This window comes from Neophocaena asiaeorientalis, unplaced genomic scaffold (genome assembly GCF_003031525.2).
Source record: "Neophocaena asiaeorientalis asiaeorientalis breed wild unplaced genomic scaffold, Neophocaena_asiaeorientalis_V1.1 scaffold603, whole genome shotgun sequence".
NCBI lineage: Eukaryota > Metazoa > Chordata > Mammalia > Artiodactyla > Phocoenidae > Neophocaena > Neophocaena asiaeorientalis.
This window is the reverse complement of record NW_020175662.1, coordinates 208,860-232,869: the sequence shown is the minus strand read 5'-3', so window position 1 is coordinate 232,869 and position 24,010 is coordinate 208,860. Positions and strand designations below refer to the sequence as shown.

Sequence of the window (24,010 nt, the reverse complement as noted above, 5' to 3'; positions counted from 1 at the left end):
TAAGAAATCAATCATTTTATAGTCCCTTTCATCTTCTCTCCTGATGCTTTTCTTTGCAGCCACTAATATCCAAATCTTGGCATCCAATTCCAATATTGTGATTTCAACTTTTTTTAAAATGTAGAATACAGGGAGGGTACAGAGAGGGTAACTTTCACATAGGAGCTCCTTGGTTTCACGGAGACTGAGAGGAGGTTCAAAGGACCCTCTTGCATCCGCTATTCCTTAAGTAACTTTAATTCAAAATAATCAATATGCCACTGTGGAATATTTTGGGGCCCAGGCCCCTGTAGTTCTAACTCAGGCTTCCAGACCCCAGAGCTTCTACTCTTAACCACTCTATATTGACTTCCTAGCGGTAGCTGATGCTTCAAAGGTGCTTAATGTGGTACCGTGACCCATGATGACTGAGGTTCCCCAAAAGACTGGAAAACATTAGGGATGGACCAAATGCACACTTCCTCTTCACATCAAACTAGGAAAAGTCCTATCTGCAAACTGTATCCTCGAAAGCAAGTATATATGTACCTCATTGTCATGGATGGCGCCCAGGGTTTTCTTCCATATGCTTTCAACAAACTACATTTTTCCTCTAGATAGATTTATATCTTCTTTTTTTATAAGCCTTGGCTTTCTTTTGATTAATACCAAAAGGTTTTCCCCATTATAGCCTGAAAACCTAAGTGCTTAAGAACTAAGCCATCATTTTCAGTAAAGCCACAAAAGAAACAAAAAAGGGCGCATTCATAGTTTTTAGATACGGAGATCCTTATCTAAAGACGGTCCTCAAGCCAATCGTAAGTCTCGTGTATGCAGAACTGCTAGGTTATCAATCACGTGGGAAAACTCCGGTAACTTGATACCAACAAATTGGCTTCAACGTTCCGGTACACGTACCTCTAAATCGTCAGAGACCAATTTAAAGATCTCAGGGGCCGCCTCCTGGGCTCCCAACAGGCAACTTGGAAGGTGTCCAGAACTTGGAGAAGCAATGAAACTTGGTGGAAAATGGAGGCAGTGGGTGATGGGCATGCGTTTAATTTTTAAACTAGCAAAACTGGGGACTTCGCGGGCACCCTGTAAAGATTCCCGGCCCTGAAATTAATACCACTAATAATAGTCTGCCAGTTTTTTTGTTTTGTTTTTGATGGAACACGGTAACTTTGCCTTATTTTATTAATAAACAGATACTTTAGTGGCATGTTTCACTTATGGGTATTTTGGTTCCTAGTATTTAAAATAGTCACAAATCCAATCATGGGGGGGAAAAATGCAATAAAGGGGCGACAGCGAACACGTATATGTATGAAGTACCACTTAAAAGCATTTATTACCGTCGGTGTGTTGGGTGGTGACGGCCAAAGTGCGGCTGTGGTTAATGTACGTCGCAGGTCCCTGAGCGGTTGGAGTCGCACTACGCCCGGACTCGTCAGTCGTATCACCGGGTACCTCACGCTCTAAAAATGGCGGCCGCGCCTCTATCCACCAGAGAGCTCTACCCTAGAGGAACGTCACGTCACCAGGGCAACGACGCTCTTGCGTAAGGGCGCGACGCGGGTGAAAGTTCAGGGCTGACGCTGTGAACCCTAACGCTGCGAACCCTGGTGCCGCGTCTGGGCCCAAGGCGAGGCTGGAACCCAAGCGACTCCCAAGGTTTTCGGCCAGGCGAGCGTTGGCCCGGGCCTGGGAGCGGACGAAGCGCGCCTCTCCCTGCACTCGGCCTCGCCTGGCGGGCCGGAGGCTGGACACCCAGACGCGACCTCAGGCTGAGGGGCGGGGCGAGCCGAGCGCCCGGCCCTCCCCAGAGCACGGGAGCTCCGTTCCGCGCCGGGTGGCGGCCGCTGCAGTTGACGTTAGCCATGGAAACGGGGAGCGGGTCGAGACGTCACCGCGGTAAGCTGGTTGCCCCAGCCGTCACAGCTCTTCTGCCTCCGCGTTCGGACCGCAAGCAGCCTCCCGGCGGGAGCGCCCTATATGGGTTTACATGCAAAAACGCAGTCCCCGGGATGCCTTCGCATCGCCTCTTCTTTCAGGTGACTCGAGGTACGTTAGATCCCCGACACCCAGCTGGGAACTCCTTGGTAGCCTTAATTTCCAAGGCTGTGCAGAGTGATTATTGCACTTTTTAAGACGTGAGATGAGCTCAGTCGCTAGAGGCATCAATCTGGTGTGATTTTAATTTTCTTTCGTAAGGCAGCGTTAGCCCGTTGAGTTTTAGCATTTTATTTCTAAGAGACACTTGCGAAATGGAAAATGGCCCTTTCAGTCTTATTTTAGGGATGGCTTTGTTATCCCAATAAAGTTTACACACTATGCCCCTTACTACTGTGTTCATTCTCTCTTTTATCTCCCCTTTTGCCCCATTGTGGTCAAATCATGGACCCCTGAACAGGAACAACTCTATCCCCACTGATCTGCATCCTCTCTCCACAGCCCGCTGTTTATCAAGGGCCAACATTTACTTCAATGAAGTCTACTCCATCAGAAGTCACTTATTAGGCCTCTGAATTTATTTTCTGTCTTATTCAGCTGTATAATATTAGGTGGATTTTTCCTTTGTTAGCTCATTCCTGCATTTAGGGCAAAGACCATCCTTTATATTATTGAGTGTCTACTACCACCTATGCCAAATTTCCAAACCGTTATCATAGCATCCAAAGCCAGTTCACACGTTGCCATTTTAGTAATTTAACTGTTTGGGCGCCTGACCATTGCTTTAAAATTTCCTACTTAAAGAGATGCTTGCTAGTTATTAACTGCCACAGAAAATACCACGTTGGGGATCTTTAATGTTTCTTTTTCTTCTGTAAGAACTTTATTGAGATAAAAATTCACATTCCATACAATTCAATTTTAAAACATGTTCATCACTCCCAAAAGAAGGACTGTACCCTTTAGCAGTCACTCTCCCTGCCCCCAGTCCTCACTGTATCCACCAGCCCAGGCATACCCTAATCTGTTTTCTGTCTTTATAGATTTGCTGGTCCTGGACAATTCATATAAATGGAATTATACAATATGTGGCCTTTTGTGATTGGCTTCTTCCACTTAGCATTCTGTTTTCAGGGTTCATTCATGTTGTGGCATGCATCAGTATTCAATGTCATTTATAGTCTATTACTATTCTATTGTATGGATATATTACATTTTATTTCATCTGTTGATGGCCGTTTATGTTGTTTCCATTTTTTGGCTATTAATAATATTTCTGCTATGAATGTTCATGTACAAATTTTTGTGTAGACTTATGTTTTCATTTCTCTTGGGTGAATACCTAGGAATGAAATTGTTAGGTCATAGGGTAACTCTATGTTTAGCCTTTTGAGGAACTGCTAGACTGTTTCCAAAGCAGCTGCAGTATTTTACATTATCACTTGAGAGTTCTGATTTCTCCATAAACTCGGCAGTACTTGTTATTGTCCATCTTTCTGGTGGCCAGTCAAGTGGATTTGAAGTGATATCTCATTGTGGTTTTGGTTTGCATTTCCCCAATGAGTAATGTTGTTGAGCATCATTTTGTGTGCTTATACTGGCCATTGGTATATTATCTTTGGAGAAATTCAGATCCTTTGCCCATTTTTAAATTATTTGTTTTTTCATTATTAAGTTGTAAGAGATTTTTCTATATTCTAGATATAAGTCCCTTAACATATATATTTTTTGCAATAATTTTCTCCCATTCTGTGAGTTGTTTTCACTTTCTTCATGGTGAGAACCTTTTCTTTTAGACACTTTACCCACTTGTGTTTGTTTATGTCTTATCAAGCAGTCCTACCTGCCATGGCCATGCTGGCTTAGCTAACAAAAGCTTCCTATTTTGACATTTGTAGATATCTCTTAGGTCCACCTTCCTTGGAAAACCCTTTTTCCAAGCTTGTCCTTCTATTTCTTAATTCACAAAAGAAATTTTCCTTTCATATGTCAGTAGCTTGGTGTGATTGAAAAACTCTGTATTCTTCCAGCTGACATTATGTGTTGGTTCAGTCACTTAATATCACAGGTTCTCAGTTTTACTTTCTGTAAAATATATTGATTTATTTCTGGTAATTCATGTGAGTGGTAGACTTCATTTGCCTGATACTTGATTTTGAAGGAAGAGCTTATTAATCCATTTGAATTTATAATGGCTAAGATGTGTGAGGTGTGGGAAGGGTAGATTGGGATAGGAGCAGAAGTATTACTGGCAGTGCTGCACATTTATGATGCTCTGATGTGACCTTTGGCTATTTCCTACCATCTTAGTTTTCTGTAAGTAATGGAATGCTATCAGTTCATGTTCTAGTGTTGTACATTTGGGAAGTGTGAATCATAGAACCAACAACTCATCATTCCACCTGGGAAGCATTGCCAATACATAATCTGCAATAAATAGATCCTTTGAGCTATCTAATCACCCCTCCCATCCAGTCAGAGTTTTCCCTACATACCAATTCCTGTGAATTTACAGAAAACTCTTAAACTGAAAGACCCTTCAAAATCTGGAATTTAAAAAATTACCATTTTGTATAGCCAAAGAGATGTTAACGTCCTTGTTCTTTTTAGGCACTTGGGTAGATTTTCCTTTTACTGGTAAGGGAGGAGTGTGCTTACTACATAATCGATAAACTAAAACACGAAATGTATTTTTCATCTTTAAGCACCAAATGTCTTTCAAAAGACTCTTCAAGAATCTAGCTGTTAATCCATGGCATAGCATTTGGTTCAGATTCCATAGAGTATTTTCATAATTACAGGGGTAACTATCTTTGCATCTGTAGATTCCTATTAGTACCCTCAACAGTTAGTACTTGGCTATCTAAAAAGTACACATATGTGTTCTGGTGATGACAGATGATTTCTATCCAGAGTAACTGAGAATTAAGTTGTTTCATATCTTGCCAGAGTTAGTAAAATTTGACAAGTATTAAAACATAATAAGTTTCCTGAAAGTTCAACAAAACTATAGTTGAGGTACAGTGCAGAAGTGCTCAGTAAATATGTGTGGATTCAATATCACCTCACACCTGTTAGGATAGCTGTTATAAAAAAACAAAAGATAACAAGTGTTGGGGAGGTTGTGGAGAAATTGGAAGCTTCCTACTGTTGGTGGGAATCCAAAATGGTACATCACACAGAAGTAGCACAGTGCTACTGAACAGTATGGGGAATCCTCAAAAAATTAAAAATAGAACTGCCATGTGATCCAGCAATTCTGCTTCTGGGTATTTATCCAAAAGAATTGAAAGCAAGGTCTTTCAACATATTTGCACTTTCATGTTTACTGAAGCATTATTCATAATAGCCAAATAGTGGAAGCAAACCAAGTGTCCATCAGCTGATGAATGGATAAAGAAAATATAGTATATACAGAAAATGGAATATTAGTAAGCCCTGAAAAGGAAAGAAATCCTGCCATATGTGACAACATGGATGAGCCTAAGACATGGTAAATGAAATGAGACAATCATAGAAGGACAAATATTGCATGATTCCACTTACATGAGGTATCTAAAATCATCCAAGTCCTAGAAACAGGGAGTAGAATGATGTGCCAGGCACTTGGGGGAGGAATAAATGGAGAGTTGCTGTTTAACAAGTTTTAGTTATACAAGATAAATAAGTTCTAGAGATCTACTGTACAACATTGTGTTGCTAGTTAACAATACTGTATTGTACATTTGAAAATTTAAGAGGGTAGATCATATGTTAAGTGTCCTTGCCGTTAAAAAAAAAAATCTATCGTAATAGACAGAAAATAAATGTGTGGATTCAATGAATGAAATCAACCAACAATAAAAACAATATGCTAGATTAAAAAAAAAAAGTAACCTTTGCTAACCAAAATCAGGCAATTGCTAAAACTTCTATTTCTAGGAATTCTTTTTGCCAAATTTAGAGAACTATAAATTCAGTATAATCCCCCAAAACTGCCACTTTTTGTTATCTCTTTCTTTGTTTTAAGGGATTTTCAGTCTGATATATTGCATGGTTACTGAGTTAAAGTTTTGGTAACTAAGTACTCCTTTCTAGGTCATTGCTAAATTGATCTCTGTTTCCTACCCTTTTGGATAATGGGTAAGAAATGTGGCTCAAATTCCAAAAAAAGTAACATTTCTATGGCTATTTTGTTGTCCTGCTTTCAGAGTAGCATATGAAGAAAGCATATGGCCTAAATGATTATTGTGATGCCACCTTTATCCCTTAACTTCTCTTTTCACAGCTTAAAAATTTTTTTCCCTAAGCCTTGAGCCATTTTTCATTTTAACATGTTGGAGGTAGCAGCCATATAAATGCATCAATCTGTCTTTAACAATCTTTCAGAGCATATGCCAAATTCTCATTCACGGAGTTAGTTTTTTGTTTTTTTTTTTTTTTCGGTACGCGGGCCTCTCACTGCTGTGGCCTCTCCCGTTGCGGAGCACAGGCTCCGGACGCGCAGGCTCAGCGGCCATGGTTCACAGACCCAGCCGCTCCGTGGCATGCGGGATCTTCCCGGACCAGGGCACGAATCCGTGTCCCCTGCATCGGCAGGCAGACTCTCAACCACTGCGCCACCAGGGAAGCCCCAGGGAGTTAGTTTTAATTATTCTGATTTTATTTTTTCACGCTACTAATCCGGATTAGGACTTAGAAGATCTCTCTATAGAAATGTAACTGTCATTTCATACAAATAAAATATTTTTGAAGTATTCCAGGATCTGTAATTAAAGTTTAAGTCAAACAGTACCAATTTATCATAATTTTTGCCTAAATGAATTTACAATATCTGTCATGTAATCCTCTTTTATCCTTAAAATACTAGAAAAAAACAACCTGATGTACTTGCTATCAAATTTCCATAATTTTTTTTCTTGTGTACCTTTGTTCATGACATTCCTCCTTAACTGGTATATCTTTTTAACTCTACTTCACCTACCTAAATCTTTAAGGTTGTGATTGAAGCCCAGGCCGATATTTCTGAAAGCAGTTTCCATAAAACACTGCACACATGATCTGTTATTAGATATCAAGGGAAAAATGGGTTCCAAGGACAAATAAGTTTGGAAATCTCAAATGACATATTTTAAGCAGATTCGCAGTGGTATTTTTTTTAACTTGAAGATGTCTCAGAGTCTTTAGTATGCTGATATCCATTGTGACTCTTCAAGATTGCAGTCTGGTATATAGTTTCTCAAACTTCTTTGACCACAGACACCTTTTCAAAAAACATTCTGTAGGGCAAACAATCCTGTATCCTTCAGCCTTTCTTTTTATATTCCATTAAAATAAATCACCATCCCAGTGTCCTCCCCCATTCTCCTAAGGCTTCTTGAGGGAACTTATACCCTTCATACTTTTTCATCTGCCCTCACTTTATTATCGCTCCTGCCTTATTTTGCCTCTTGTGTCTGCCGTTCTTCCTGTTTTTCTCTCCCAGTAAGAACTAGTTGCTCCTTCCTGGTAATGAAGGAGATTAAAGTGTAGCATAAGACAAGGAGCAAATTAAAATTGGACTTCTCACATGTTAAAATCCTCTAGCCATTTCCTTCTCCATGGGAGAAACCCAGCCATGTTTCTCCCTCAGGCCCATCCTGCTCCAGTATTACTGGGATACTATACTGCTCTAGGCAAAATCTTCTCTGAGCCAATAGTACTATCATTAGACGCCATTATTTAGTCCATAAGAAAAATAAATGAAGATACTTTCCAAACATTTAAAAACTGGGAATAAAGAGTTTATGGGTTTACTGTTTTGAATGGGGCAGGATGTGCTGGAAGAAGTTTTCAAAAACAGTAAATAACATCCAACTTCCCTTTTAACAACAATATTTAATGTTCTCCAACTTTAATCATCTTACTTAAGCTATGCCAGTAATGTACTAAATACATGCCTTTCTGTGCCAAGGTACAGTATTTTACTAAATATTATGGAGAATCAGAAGTATCTCAAGATTTGGCCCTTACCCACAAATAATAGCAGAGAAAAGAAAAACATTTGAAAAGATAACATGTAAAGAGGTGAACAATACAAGAAATGCCCTCTGTTGATACATGTTACAAGATGAGTACTATGAACAAGCAATGTTTTTGATACACAGATAGGAGAGAGGCATAGTTTGGTCTAAGTGCTCTGCAAAATTTTCAGTATGGATTAGACTGAATCTTGAAAGTTGACTAAGATTAGTAATTATGGAAGGAAGGAGAAGACATCCTGGGCAAAGGAAAGGGTATGAGCATAGGCACCCAGAAGGCCACAGGATGTGTTTACAGGGCATGGGTTGAGAGTTCTAGAGGATATTTGGTACTTTAAAGAGGTGTCAAAATGTTATATGTAAAATACACACAAACACAGCCTAGTGAGTATGACTTTTGAAATTTTTTACACTTATACACACCGAATAACCATGTATACGGACAAGTGTGTGTACTTTTTTTTTCTAATACAAATGGGATCATTGGTGTGTTTATTGTACTTTGCAGTATATTGTGGGCATCTTTCCATGTTTCCAAATCAACAGTAGATCTTGAGAATATTCCACTGTTTGGAATATAATCACAGAGTATTCCATCAAATGGGTGAACATTTAAACTAAATTTACAAAAGACTCAGAAGTACTAAAAGGTTAATGAATATGGGTAGTAACATGCAGCTAGATAATCTAGTTTATAAGATATCTTCGATTTCTGGCTTCCTTTCCCAGCGAGCCATCTCACCTTGTTCCTCACTTGCTTCAGTGGAGAAGGAGGGGTCAGCTTTTACCTAACTCCCTGGGGAAATTTCAGGTACATCTAGATTCTTCAAAATGCTCAGGCCAGCCATCCAAGCTCGATTACCTGTCTGATAGTATCATCCATAGGTAATTGAAATCAGAATCTTTACCCACACTCATAGGAGCATGTCCTTACTTACCTATGGCTTGTACTGAACAAGCATATCAGTACAATACACTGACATCACTGACATCGGTACAGGAGATACGCTCATTCAGAGGGGAGGGAGGCAATCTTTTCATTTCCTGAGGTTAAACGATCAACCATTAAGGTTCCATCTGGCCCTGTGATTCTGTTATTTTGTGAGTACTTGCAGGGCTGTCATGTGAGTAAAAGCTATGACTTTCTATATAGAGCTAAGGCTAGTAGCTGGAAGATATAAGACGATAAACATTTACAGTATAAAGAATTTCCCAAAAATATAGCAAGAGGTGCTCTAAGGTAGTAATTCTTAGTGATGACCAAAAAACCTTTTGTGATACCCAAAAGCTCCCTCCATGGCTGTTGTTGGTTGGGTAGAAGTGACTTGCAGAAAGACTCTTTTAAACTGATAGGAAGAAAGGTTACTTTAAGATGGCTTTAAATTTTTTGTGTGTGGTAAAATACACAGAGCATAAAATTTACCATCTTGACCATTTCTAAGTGTACAGTTCAGTGATACTCAGTGCATTCACATTGTTGTGCAGGCATCATCACTGTCTCTCCCAGTGATTCTTTTCATCTTGTAAAACTCCATACCAATTAAACAGTAACGACCCATTCTCCTCTGCCCTCAGCCCATGGCAACCACTATTCTGCTTTCTGTCTGTGATTTTGACTACTCTAAGTACCTTGTAGATTTATATAGTATTTGTCTTATGGTGACTGGCGTATTTCACTATGCATAATGTCCTAAAGTTTCACCCATGATATAGCAATTTGCAGGATTTCCTTCCTTTTTAAGGGTGAATAATATTCCATTGTGTATACTAAATTTTGCTTATTTATTCATCCTTTGATGAACACTTGGTTTGCTTCCACCTTTTAATTATTGTGAATAATGCTGCTGTAAACGTGAGTATACAGATTATTTCTTTGATACCCTGCTTTCAACTCTTTGTAGTATATATCAGGAAGTGGAATTCTTAGATCATATGGTAATTCAATTTTTAATGTTTTGAGGAACTACCATACTGTTTTCCACAGCAACTGTACTGTTTTACCTTCCTACCATCAGTGCACAGGGTTCCAATTTTTCCACATCCTTGGCAACACTTATTTTCTGGGTTTTTTTTTTTTTTGATAGTAGCTATCCTAATGAACATGAAGTGTTATCTCATATTTTGATTTGCATTTCCTTAATGATTAGTGATGTTGAGCATCTTTTCATGTACTTATTGCCATTTATATATCTTCTTTAGAGAAATGTCTGTTCAAGTTCTTTGCCAGTTTTTGAATTAGATTGTTTGTGTTTCTGTTGTTGAGTTTTAGGAGGTCTTTATATATCCTGGATATTCACAACTTATTTTTTTCTCCCATTCTGTTAATTGTCTTTTGACTCTGTTGATAGTGTCTTTTGATGCACATGATTTAATTTTTGTGAAGTCCATTTTGTCTATTTCTTTTGTTACCTGTACCTTTGGTGTCATACCCAAGAAATCATTGCCAAATCCAATATCAGAAGCTTTGTCCTATGTTTTCTTTTAAGATTGTTGTTGTTTTAGGTCTTATGCTTTAAAGCTCTTGATCCATTTTGAGTTACCTTTTGTATATGGTGTTAGGTAAGGATCTAACTTCATCCTTTTGCATGTGGACACGCAGTTTTCCCAACACCATTTTTTGCAGACTGTTCTTTCCTCATTGAATGATCTTGGCACCCTTGTCAAATATTTGACTGTATATGTGAGGGTTTATTTCTGGACGCTTTATTCTATTCTATTGGTCTATATGTCTGTCCTTATGAAGATGGCTTTAAACTTAATTTTTCATTTCTAACTTAGTATATGACCCCTGAGGTAATGCTTCACTAGCTGATCTTGTTAACAGGCAACTGTTTTTCAGAAACAGGAAAAGGGAAAGTTGAAGAGAACAGAATCCATATTATTTGATCCTTAGTTTTTTATGGCCCTTAAATGAAAATAATCTAGACTAAAGCATATATGGGTCCTTTTATTATTTCATGTTTTGCTAGTTCTGGTAGATTTTGGAAACTGACAAGAGAAAGAGAGACTAAAAATTGAGGCATGAAGTGGTTTGCATGTGGTAACATAGTAATAATATGCTTGATAATAAGCATGTAATCTGACTCTTGGAGTCCTTTGGTTTCCAGTTCATTGTCCTTCCTACTGCATGTTGAGCTGCCAGTGGCTTTTTATTGAAATGCTACTATTTTAGCAGGGTTTGACTTTTTGAATTATCAGAAAAGTTTACTATAATTGTTAAGTGATGTGACTAACACTTAGTATTTCTATTTTCCACTTCTATTTCCATTTCAATTAAAAGGAATTATAGAGAATATCCTTATTTTATAGAGCAGGGGTTGGCAAACTATGGCCCACAGGCTAATCTGGCCCATAGCCTGTTTGTATATAAATACTGTAAAGTTATATTGGAAGACAGCTACTAATATCCACTTATCTATGGCTGCTTTTCTGCAACAACAGCTGGGTTGAGTCATTGTAACAGAAAAATATTTACTATTTGACCCTTTATAGAAAAATTTTGCTCACCCTTGTAATAGAAAAGTTAAGAAACAAACAACAGAAGCACTCAGGGAAATGATCAGTTAAACCACTAGTAGATTTGAGTTGAGAGTACTGGCTTTTTGAACTTTCCTTTGACCTCAAAATCTGAAATTCCAAGTTTATCTAAGTTCCAGGTAAATTAATAGTGAATATGACTTTTTTCCAAATTAAAAAAAAAGTACTTAGCAACTACTTGTTTTGTGCCAAGTATGTGTCAGGCAATGGGAAGGAGCTAGAGAAGTGAAGTTACAAATCCTGCACTAGGGAACTAACTAATGGAAATATGGGATTTTTCTCCCTCATGTTTTAAGTATGATATTTTCAAATAGTTTTTTTTTTCTTTTTCTTAGAGACTGCTGTGTTACAGAAAAAGATGTGACTTTCAGAATAATCCTGAGTGAGAAGGATGAGTCCAGATGTGCCTCTGCTGAATGATTACAAACAGGACTTCTTTCTGAAGCGCTTTCCACAGACTGTTCTTGGAGGCCCTCGATTCAATTTAGGCCATTGTGCCCCTCCTTACATATATGTTAATCAGATTATCCTTTTTTTGATGCCATGGGTTTTGGGTGGAATAGGAACACTTTTGTACCAGTTAGGCATCCTGGAAGACTATTATACAGCAGCACTTTCAGGTGGACTAATGCTTTTCACTGCATTTGTCATCCAGTTCACAAGTTTATACGCCAGAAGCAGATGGGTGACAGTGGAAAGAATGCTGACCACAGATATCTTAGCAGAGGAAGATGAACATGAATTTACAAGTTGTGCTGGTGCTGAGACCATCAAATTTCTAATTCCTGGCAAAAAACATACAGCCAATACCGTTTTTCATTCTTTTCTTGCTGGCTTAGTGTGTGGTCTTGGAACATGGTATTTGCTTCCGAATAGAATAACCCTGCTGTATAGCAGTGCAGGAGGCACTGTTCTACTGTTTTTCTTTGGATGGATGACATTGTGTATAGGAGAATATTCATTAATTGTAAACACAGCTACAGAGACTGCAACTTTCCAAACCCAGGATACTTATGAAATCACTCCTCTTATGAGACCTCTTTATATTTTTTTCTTTGTTTCTATAGATCTTGCACACAGGTAATAAGCTATCAAATACTTTATAACCTTATTTTTAAGCATACATAGTAAGAGCACTCTCCTTAGTATGAAAAGAAAATAATCTATGAATTAAAAGTCACCAAACCATTGGGTGATAGGTTGTTTTGATGAATAATCTCATAGGACTAATCTTTGTTAAACATTCATCCTAAAGCAGTAATTAAATCTTGTTGAAGAGTAAAAAGAAAACCCTTTATAAGATAAGATAAATAAGCAAAATTTCAATCCTGTGTTTTACTTTAAATAAGGAGCCATGAATCTGTAAGATAGCCTGGGTGAAACCTGTGAAATGAGATGGAACTTTCCTGTGAAGGGAAAATAGAGAATTTATACACATAAATGTTAATGCACAGATTGAGTGGATTTAAGATGAATAGAATAACTTATTTAATTTTGTTATAGTAATTATATAGAATATTGATTTTTTTAATCAGTTTGCTATGGAAGAAAAATAGAAAATAGCAATTTTAAACAAAATTATTTGATGACTTCTTTTGCTTGCCTTTTCTAAATCTGACATTTCTTTCTCTGTTCCTATAGAGTGCAGCTTTCTCTATCACAGGTAGAAATGTACAGGCACCGCTTTATGGACTGAGTGTTTGTACCACCCTCATTCATATATTAAATCCCTAACCCCCAATGTGGTGATATTTGGAGATGGGGTCTTTGGGAGCTAATTAGGATAATGAGGGTGGGGCCCTGCTATGATGGGATTAGTACCCTTATAGGAGGACACACTAAAGAGCCTGATTTCCCCCTCCAACATATGAAGATGAAATGAGAAGGCAGCTGTCTTCAAGCCAGAAAGAGAGTTTTCACCATACCGTGATCATGGTGGCACTCTAATCTCAGACTTCCAGACTCCAGGTCTGTGAGAAATAAATTTCTGTTGTTTAAGTCACCCGACTATGGTATTTGATTATGAGCTGGCTAAGATTTTGATACCAAGAAGATGGGTGCTCCCATAACAAATACCTAAAAGTGTAGAAGTGGCTTTGGAATTGGGTAATGGGTAGAGGCTGGAAGAGTTTTGAAGTGTGTGCTAGAAATGTGGACATTAAAGGTAATTCTGGTGAAGTCTCAAGACAGCAGTGAGAGCATGTTATTGGAAACTGGAGGAGAGGGCGATCCTAGTTATAAAGTGGCAAAGAACTTAGCTGAATCATTTTCTAATATTTTGTGAAAGGTAGAACTTGAGAGTGATACATTTGGATTTATAGCCGAGGAGATTTCTAAGCAAAGTGTTGAATGAACAGCTTGATTTCTCCTGACTGCTTATAGTAAAATATAAAAGGAGAGAGATGAATTGAAGAAGCAATTGCTAAACAAAATGGAACCAGAACTTGAAGATTTGGGAAATTTTCAGTCTATCCATATTGCAAAAAAAGAGAAAGCATGTTCTGAAGGGAACACCAGGGGTGTGGCTGGACTGTCGCTCAGTGAAGAGTTTCTGGGATTATAAGAGCAGAAACACTTCCAGTTTGAACTAAAGATGTAATGGATGAAGGCTATTAAAGTTATTAAATTTGACAGGACAGGGATATTAGAGCTATTTGATGGTGAACATGGCGCTTTTCTTAAGCACCAAATGATCTGAAAAGTGATTCAGAGATTATCAGGTTTCAACAAGCTAGAAAGCCTCTTCTGGAAGCCTTGGGGCTGGTACTACCCTGCAGAGCTCTTGGGGTGGTACCCTCACCTAGAACTTTTTGGGTGATGTTGCTGCCCTGGGGGCCTGGAGGGCAGAGTATGAAACAAAAGAGGGTTATTCTACAACCTTAAAATCTAAGGGAATTTGCCTTGCCAGATGTTGGACTTTTTTGGGGACCTATCACCCCTTCTTTCCTGTTTCTCCCTTTTGGAATGGGAATGTCCGTCCTTTGCCGGTCCCACCACTGTGTTTTGGAAACAAAGCATTTCTGGTTTCACAGGTTCACAGCTGGAGAGGATTTTGCCTCAGGATGGACTTTAGAGTTGGTGCTGGAATGAGTTAAGAATTTTGTGGCTGTTGGGAAGGAATGAATGTATTTTGCATGTAAGAAGAACATGAATTTGGGAGATCAGGGTGGAATGTTATGGGCTGAATGTGTGTGTCTCTTCAAAATTCTTCTCTTGAAGCCGTAACCCCCAATGTAGTGATATTTTGAGAGGGTCTTTGGGAGGTAATTAGGTCATCAGGGTGGCCCTAGTTCCTGATGGAATTGGTGCCCTTATAAGAAGAGACACCAGAGAGTTCCATCTCTCTCTCTTTCTCCACTAAGAATACAGTGAGAAGTTGGCTCTCTGCAAGCCAGGAAGAGAGTTCTCATCCGAACCCAATCGTAATGGCACTCTGATCTCAGATTGTGAGAAATAAATTTCTATTGTTTGAGCCACCTAGTCTATGGTACTTTGTTATGGTAGCCCAAAAGAAGACAAGGCATTTAAAAATATATAGCCAGTTTGTGTACTGAAACTGACCAATTCTTAGATTTCTGCTATTCCTTAACTCTTAACCTCTTCTAATTGTGCTACATTTATGGACCAAAGAACACTATAATACCCTTGTAGTTCTTCACCTAATCAAATATTGTAAGAGGAGAGTTAATTTATGGAAATTCTATTGTAATTGATTTCTTAGTACCACAGCCATTTACTAACTATAAAATATATTACAATTAAAAACTTGATTTTGAAAAATTAGCAATAAAATTGAGTTTAAATGTATATGTATACATTTGACCCCTTTTGAAAGATTTATTTATAACATTCTTATTTTCAGAATATAAATTATTGAGTTACTATCTCACTGTGCCATTTCTGATATCAGAAATTACCTGCTATAAAACATCTTTGCATTTAAATGATGCCCTAGGTTCTTTTAATCTTTTTAAAAATCTCAGTTAATTTATAATTTGGTTACCTTGACTACTCATTTTTCATTTCTCAATAAAAGAGCATAAAATTATTTTTTACTATATTCAAGTTGGATTTAATATATAGTTTTAATGTTTACAGTTTAATGATTATAAAAAGATTTTTTCAACTATAAAAGAGGCAGTCCTCGAACCTATTTTTAAAGAAAATATGAAGTTTATATAGAAAAATTACCTCCCATTTCAATTTTAGAAAAATTTTATCTTCTTAACAATAATAATCAAGATGTTCTTTATGCAGTAGTAGGTGTGATACTGCATATAAATACTGTATAAAATGTGTACTCTATTCGAATTTGGAGAGTTGTCAGATATGTCAAGTTGTATCTTAATATTCTTTCAGAGAATGTGAAAGTTGAAGAGACAAGCCCTACAGTGTAGTGATCTTTTCTTTTCCTGCATTCTTTAGTCTACCTAGTACAGTTGTATATTAATAATTTTAAATGACTTTTTCTATGCATTTTTATCAAAGACAAGTGTGAAACCTTCAGTGCTTAGTTCATAGACTCTCAGGAACTGTTTGAATGAATGATGCATGTTTATATCATCTTAGCCACTACATATTAGGAACATCTTTTTCTGGGCATGTGGATCTTAGTGAGTGTACAGAATTTGAAATATTTTTATGGTTATTAGAAAAACAGTTTTTTCTTGTGGGCTTAGATTTTTTTGCTCTAGAAAATTACTGTAATGTTATCAGAAATTTTAGGATTTAAACATTTTTCTGTTATAAAAGAACCACAGTAATCATCTGTTTGATCATCCTGAGTCATACACACAGGAAAGTAATCACAATGTTTGGTTATTTCAATTATGTATTCTTATATTGTGCTATCTTTGTGTATAAACACTTTTCTGTACTATTGCTTGTTTACTTAAGAACAAAAAGAGATTGGGGGGGTAAAATGGAACTTGGATAACATATTTCCTAAGTATACATTATTTTTACACAAATTATCCTTTCCTTGAATATGTTAGCAAGAGAAGTGTTGTCTTTAAAAACAAAACAAAACAAAAAACTGTACAAATCTACATGTTTTCCTTGACCTTCCTGTGGCTTATTGTGTGTGGTTTGATTTTCTTTTTTGTTACTGGAGTGTTTTCTTCTCAGAATGAAATGAATTTTTTTTTAAAACTACACTACAGAAAGTATCCTCTAATTTAGCATCACATTGTTAACCTTGTGTTCGTTAATTCTCTCTGCTTATAAAAATTTGAAGGACATACATTATGAAACAGAGTGCATTAGCTGGCATCGTCCTGATATCTGTGTAAGGAAGCACATTATACCATTATTATAATCATAGTTGCTATGCATTTGCTTCTCGGCTGTTAACATACACTTAAGTGTATAAATGTTAGTTGGCTTTCTCCTTGACTTTGATTCCTAGCAGCTCAGATATTCAAGTACAATTATTATGCTATAAGTTTTGAGATTTAGTTTTCTCTTTTGAAAGTTGTCTTTGGAACTCCATAAGTACTACAGCGTTGTTGGCTTCCAGGCAAGGTGTTTGGCTAACCTTATTCCAAAAACTTAGTAACATATTGATAATGTTTATTCCTCTGTGCTTTAAAGTTTTTGTTAAATTATTTGAAACAATTTGATAATGTTATGTTTAACTGGTAAGTGCTGTACCAAAAACCAGTTCCTCCAGTTAAGATAGAAGCCTTCACTAATTTATGAGACTGTGTTGTACAAGTTTGTGTTCTCAAATCCATACCACTGTTTATACAAAATAGAAACAATATTATATGTTTGTTAAATTCCCAAGCTAACCCAGAGACATGTTCATAACCTAATGTTGCTGACCTCTGATTTTAAATATACTGATTTCAAATTCCAGGACCTGGGAGCAAGACAGTACAGGAGAGAGTAGGAAAAAGAGAAGAGCTTACTCTCTTTGCTAGCTACTAAGATATGAACAGCAGGAAGGCTTTGGCTTTCCCAGGGTTGCTTGCAATTTTAAATTAAAAAATTTTAAACTATAGAATCACTGGTGGAATTGCAGCCAATGTAATTTAAAGATTTAAGGGAGAAATATTTTCGTCCTGTACTACACTTGTATACAATTGAGTACTTGCTGGTATAGAGGAAGGACAGTGGTCACAATTTATGTTTTTGATCTTTTGCAATTTGGGATTAGGACCTTCCTGTAAATATTCTTTTGTTTCAGGGCAGAGGTGGGGTATAGAGGGAGGTGTATGTGTTTTGTTTTTCCTTTAAAGATCTTCTATTTATTGTTTTGTATGATTTAAATATTTTCTTTTTATTGTAGGTTTATGGTAAATATACCAGTTCTAGAACAAATTAATCAGATTTTACACATCTTGTTTATATTTTTACCCTTTCTGTGGGCACTCGGGACCCTACCCCCACCTGATGCACTTTTCTTATGGGCAATGGAGCAGGTTTTAGAGTTTGGCCTTGGAGGCTCATCTATGTCAACCCACCTACGGTAATTATTTTAAATATTAAAGTGATATGTAATTTATTCTCAAAGAACATTTTTTCTTTTCAAGCAGATCTTTTTTTTCCCCTCTGCAGGTTGTTAATAATGTTCATCATTTCTACTGGAACAGCTGTAACATCATATTTCATTCCCAGCACTGTTGGTGTGGTTCTTTTCATGACTGGACTTGGATTCTTACTGAGTCTTAACCTAAGTGAGATTGTTTTTGGCTTCAAACACAGTGTGACCGGACACAGAGTTGGAACCAAATCTAAGGCTTTACCCAACGGTTTGGCAAAACAGTTTGCTTGGAAGGAATACCTTTTCTACAGCATTGTATTAGTCTTGGCTCTCTTAGAAACTGGTTTGTTGCATCACTTTGCTGGTTTCTCACAGAATTCCAAAAACAGTCCCCAGGCTATTGTTGGCTATATTTTGATGATATTATTTATAATACTATGGATACTTAAAGAAATTCAAAGTGTCTATATATTTGGAATTTTCCGGAACCCTATCTATCCAAAGCATGTGCAGACTGTGACTTTATTCCTAGAGAAGCAAACAAAGCTCATGAAGATTGGTGTTGTCAGACGGATTTTGATAAATCTAGGTAGGAAGACAAATATTAATAAACTTGTATTTTATCTAGGAAGTGTACAAAAATATTATGGAATTTCTGTATTTGTATAATGTTATACTGATACAAGTGTTTATTCTATGTTTTGGTTTATTTATTGGTTTTTTTAGCTCATTGCTTAAATGTGCTCATAAAAATACTCATAGGCCAAAATAAAATATGGTAGAAGGGGTTATTTTGCCTTCATTAAATTTGTCTCTTTTCTTGTTTGCCTTAGTGTCACCTTTTGCTATGATAGCATTTCTTTCATTGGACAGTTCCTTACAAGGACTCCACTCTGTGTCTGTCTCCATTGGATTCACAAGAGCTTTTAGAATGGTAATGCTAATATGCACTTAATAGTATTTTCCTATTCCCAAATTTAATTATGATTTTGTTTACTCTAACAGTTTACTTAGATTATCAAATTCTGCCTAGTAAAGTGGTAAATTTGTGTACTGCAGGTATGGCAGAATACAGAAAATGCTTTATTGGAGACAGTCATTGTATCATCAGTGCACTTGTTGATCTCCAATACAGACATATGGTGGAACCGAAATCTGGATACAGGAATCAGACTCTTACTGGTAAATATATTTTTAACAGCTTTAATGAGATGTATTTCATATACCATAAAATCATTCACTTAAAGTGTAAAGTTCGGTGTATATTCAGAACTTTGCAGCCATCACCACAATCTAATTTTAGAATATTTACAGCATCCCAAAAAGAAACCTTATACACATTAATAGTCATTTCCATTCTGCTCTCCGTCTCATCTGCTCCCTACTCCAGCCCCAGCAACCATTAATCTACTTTCTGTCTCTAAGGATTTGCCAATTCTGGACATTTCACATGAGTATGATTATGCAGTATGTTGTCTTTTGCATCTGGCTTCTTTCTCTTAATGTTTTCAAGATTCATCCATGTTGTAGCATGTATCAGTATTTTATTCTTTTTTATTGCTGAAAAATATTCCATTGTATGGATATATCACATTTAGTTGATTCATTCATTAAATGATAGATATTTAGGTTGTCGCCACTTTTTGACTATTATGACTAATGCTGCTATGAACATTCAAGTACAAGTTTTTATATGGACATGTGAGTTCGTTTCTGTCAGGTATGTTTACCTAGGACTGGAATTTCAGTTACACACGAACTTTATGTCTTAACACTTCAAGGTATTGCCAAACATTTTTCCAAAGTGATTGCACCATTTTACATTCTCACCAGCAGTGCATGAGGATTCTAATTTCTCTACATTCTCACCAACAGTTGTTGTCTGACCTTTTCATTATAGCATTGTCATGGGTCTTTTCATGATTTTGATACTGCATTTCTCTGAATACTAATGATTCATCTTACATATGTTTATTGGCCCTATGTGTATGTTTTTGGGGAAATGTCTGTTCAACTTCTTTGCCCATTTTTACCTGGGCTACTTGACTTCTTACTGTTAAGTTTAAGAGTTCTTTATATATTCTGGATACAAGTTCCTTGACAGATATATGACAAGCAAAAATTTTCTCCCATTCTGTAGGTTGTCTTTAGCTTTCTTGATAATGTCCCTTGAAGCAAAAAAGTTTTAATTTTGATGAAATTCAATCTATCTATTTTTTTCTTTTGTTGCTTGTATTTTTGGTGTCATATCTAATAAACACTGCCTATTCAAGATCGTAAAGATTTGCTATGTTTTCTTCTAAGAGTTTTATAGTTTTAGCTCTTACATTTGGGTCTATGATCTACTCGGAGTTAATTTTTGTATATGTTATGAGGTAGGATTCCAAATCCATTCTTTTGTGTATGGATGTACAATGGTTTCAGCATAATTTATTGGAAAAGCTATTCTACTCTCAATGACTTTTCTTGGCACCCTGCCAGAAATCAAACAAATCTAAGGGTTTATCTCTGGGCTCTTATTCTTTTTTCCATTCATCTATATGTCTATCCTTATGCCAGTACTACACTGTCTTGATTACAGTAGCTTTGTAGTAGGTTTTAAAATTGGGAAGTGTGAATGTTATGACTTTGTTGTTCTTTTTCAAGATTGTTTAGACTATTCTGGTACCTTTGTGTTACCATAGAAATATTGGTTTTGGCTTTTCAAGTTTTTCAAAAAGGCATCTGAGACTTTGATAGGGATTGCCTTAGATCTGTAGATAAAATTTGGGGAATATTGCTGAAACCAAGCAGGACCCTGTGGGGCTCCTGGGCACAAAAACCTTTCTGTGTCCCCTTCCCTGAGTTCCAAAGGGCAGGTTCAAACAGTTGCTAATTGGGGAAGGGAGAGGATGGAGAGACAAGTGAGGAGCAGTCAAGAAACAATAGTGCAGCCTTAGGAGCAGGGTCCTGGTTCCCGCTCAAGGGATACACATAACAATAACTTTGAGCTCTTCTGCAGAACTAAAACCCCCACCAAATGGAAGGTGTTAACTACTTGATGAAGCACTCTTCATTCCAGAGAAGGTCACAGTTTGCCCATCATCACCTGATGCCAGATAATCTTTGGATTGAAGGAATGCAGCAAGGCACCCTGATCCTTAGCAGCAACCCTGCTCCCCTTGACTATTAAACTTCTCACCCCACCTCCACCACCGCCACCCCTGGGTTTGGGACACACAGTTTTGAACACATTAACCCGTTGTGGCCCCCTTTGCCTGGCAAAGCAATAAAGCTATTCTACTTCACCCAAAACTCTTGTCTCCGAGATTCAATTCAGTGTCGGGATACAGAGGCTAGATTTGGCTTTGTTGCTGTCTTAGAAATATTAATTCTTCCCATTCATCTACATGACATGTCTTCATGTTTATTTATATCTTCTTTATGCCAACATTGTTTTGTAGTTTTCAGTGTACAAGTCTTATAGTTTTATTAAATATTATTCCTAAGTATTTTATTCTTTTTGATGATATTATAAGTAGATTGTTTTCTTAATTAATTTTTTGGGTTGTTTATTGCTCAAGTATAAACTGCAATTGATTAGTTAATGTTAATCTTATATCCTGAAACCTCACTGAAATGTTTTATTGTTTCTAATAGATTTTTAGTGGATTTCTTAGGATACTCTGTATATGAGATCATGTCATCTGCAAATTAGATATAGTAAAGATAGTTTTACTTCTTCCTTTCCATTCCTTTCCAATCTGGATGTCTTTCATTTCTTTTTCTTACCTAATTGCCCTGGCTAGAACCTCCAGTATAATGTTGAATAGAAGAGGTAAGAGTGGATATCTTAATGAGGAAAGCATTCAGTCTTTCTCCATTAAGTTGATGTCTGTCTTTTACCATTCCTGCTTCTATTCCTAGTTAAACTTTTTTATCCTGGAGGGTGTTGGATTTTGCCTCTTCTATGTCTATTGAAATAGTCATGTGGTTTTGGTTTTTTAATCTACTAACATGGTGTAATATATTGATTTTCAGTTGTTAAACCAATCTTGTATTCCTGTAATAAATCTCACTCAGTCTTGGTGTATAGTCTTGTCTTTATGTTGCAGGATTCAGTTGGCTAGTGTTTTGTTGAGAATTTTTGTCTGATCTATATATTTGTGGCTTTCTTTTCGTATCTTTCGTTTAGATATCAGAATAGCAGTGACCTCATAGAATGAGTTGGGAATTTCATATCAATAATCTTGAATGTTTCTAGTATTCAGTATGTATCTTAAAATATTCTGTACTATGTAGTATTTTGTAGTATGGAAGCCATCTGGGCCTCAGCTTTTCTCTTTGGGTAGCTTTTAAATTGTTAATTCAGTTTCTCTACTTGTTATAGGTATATTCAGATTTTCTATTTCTTCTTGAGTTGGTTTCAGTAATTTATGTCTTTTTCTAGGAAGTTGTCAGTTTCATCTAAGTGATCTAATTTATTGGCATATCGTTGTTCATAATATTCTCTTATAATTCTTTTTATTTTGTTCTGTAAGATTGCTGGCAATGTTATCTCTTTCCTTCCTGATTTTAGTAATTTGAGTCTTCTATGTATTTTTCTTGGTCAGTGTGCCTAAAGGTTTGTCAGTTTTGCTGATCTCAAAAAAACAGCTTTTGGTTTAATTGATTTTTCTCTATTATTTTTCTATTCTCTGTTTTATTAATTTCCACTCCAATCTTTATTATTTCCTTACCTCTGCTTACTTGAGATTTAGTTGCTCTTTGTTTTCTAGTTTCCTAAGGTGGAAGATTAGGTTATTGGTTTAAGATCTTTCTGCTCTTTCATTTGTAGCTATAAATTTCCCTCTGAGGACTGGGTTTGCTGTATCACAAGTTTTGGTGTGTGTTTCATTCATCTGAAAATGTTTTCTTGTTTATCTTGTGATTTCTTCTTTGACCTGTTGGTTATTTAGGAATTTGTCTTTTAATTTCCAGATTTCTTTCTATTGTTGATTTAATTGAGTTTTGATTGAAGAACATACTTTTCATGATTCGTATGAATACACTTAGTATGATTTCAGTCTATTGAGGTTTGTCTTATGGCATGATGTCTGTTTTTTAATCTGTAAAATATTCTCTAAAATAAGGATAAATTAAGGATAGTTGCTTAACTGTTTATTACTGCTAGTTCTCATGACTTAACAAGCATGTAATGCAAAGCTTAATCAACCTTAAGATAGACATAGCACTGTGTTCTCTTTAGTGCTATTTTTTTAAGAGAGCTGAAACTTAAAAATGTAGTCTCATTTATTAATTGTGAGATTGGAGAAAATTATAACAAAGGATCTCATGTAAGGGCTATTTCCTCAAAAATATTGGAGCATTAATAAAATTATACTGTTTTTCTTATATGATCTTGAAAATTTATGAAAGGTATTTAAGAATAAAAACTTCATTTTTATGTCTCTGCAGGTTGGTATCATGCGTGATCGTCTGATTCAATTCATCTCTAAATTGCAGTTTGCTGTGACCGTACTCTTGGCGTCATGGACAGAGAAAAAACGTAGAAAATCAACCACCACTTTATGTGTACTCAACATTGTCTTCTCTCCATTTGTGTTGGTCTTCATAGTTTTTTCTGCACTACTCTCTTCTCCCTTACTCCCCCTCTTCACCCTTCCTTTGTTCTTGGTGGGGTTTCCTCGACCTATTCAGAGTTGGCCAGGAGTTGTGGGTACCACAGCCTGTGTGTGTGCAGATACAGTGTACTACTACCAGATGGTTCCGAGTTTGAACACTGCCCTGCAGTCTGCAATGGCAGCTGGAAGTTTAGGTAAGTAAATGGGTTGTGCTTAAGAAATCCTCACAAATGTATTTAAAGTACAAAAAAATGAACACACAGAAAAACAGTCTTTTGATCCAGCTGTTATACAGATTCTAATACTTTGATGTGCAGGCAGAAAGACTAAATATGAAGAAGTATATCTCCTACTCATTATTTTGAGGGAAATAAAGTTATAAAATAAAAATATGAAGTGAAAATTTCATTTAGGTGATTTGACAATTTTTAAAAAACATTTTCTTGACTAAA

At 36.5% G+C, this 24,010-nt stretch overlaps 1 protein-coding gene across 4 annotated transcripts in view; it reads left to right on the top strand.

Annotated features, from left to right (window-relative positions):
* Nucleotides 1–1,594: 1,594 nt before the first annotated feature.
* The window catches only part of PCNX4 (pecanex 4), a 44,753-nt gene continuing 22,337 nt past the window's right edge, over nt 1,595–24,010 (top strand). Inside the window, exons 1-7 of one of the 4 annotated variants that reach the window (XM_024731457.1) lie at nt 1,595–2,043; nt 11,804–12,548; nt 17,761–17,940; nt 18,030–18,544; nt 18,789–18,889; nt 19,015–19,137; nt 23,392–23,752. In XM_024731457.1, coding sequence (XP_024587225.1) covers nt 11,860–12,548; nt 17,761–17,940; nt 18,030–18,544; nt 18,789–18,889; nt 19,015–19,137; nt 23,392–23,752 — 1,969 coding nt within the window. In that variant the 5' untranslated portion in view covers nt 1,595–2,043; nt 11,804–11,859. Of the gene's footprint in view, nt 2,044–11,803; nt 12,549–17,760; nt 17,941–18,029; nt 18,545–18,788; nt 18,890–19,014; nt 19,138–23,391; nt 23,753–24,010 lie in introns of those variants that run through there. The other 3 variants (XM_024731458.1, XM_024731459.1, XM_024731460.1) reach the window with 3 other exon arrangements.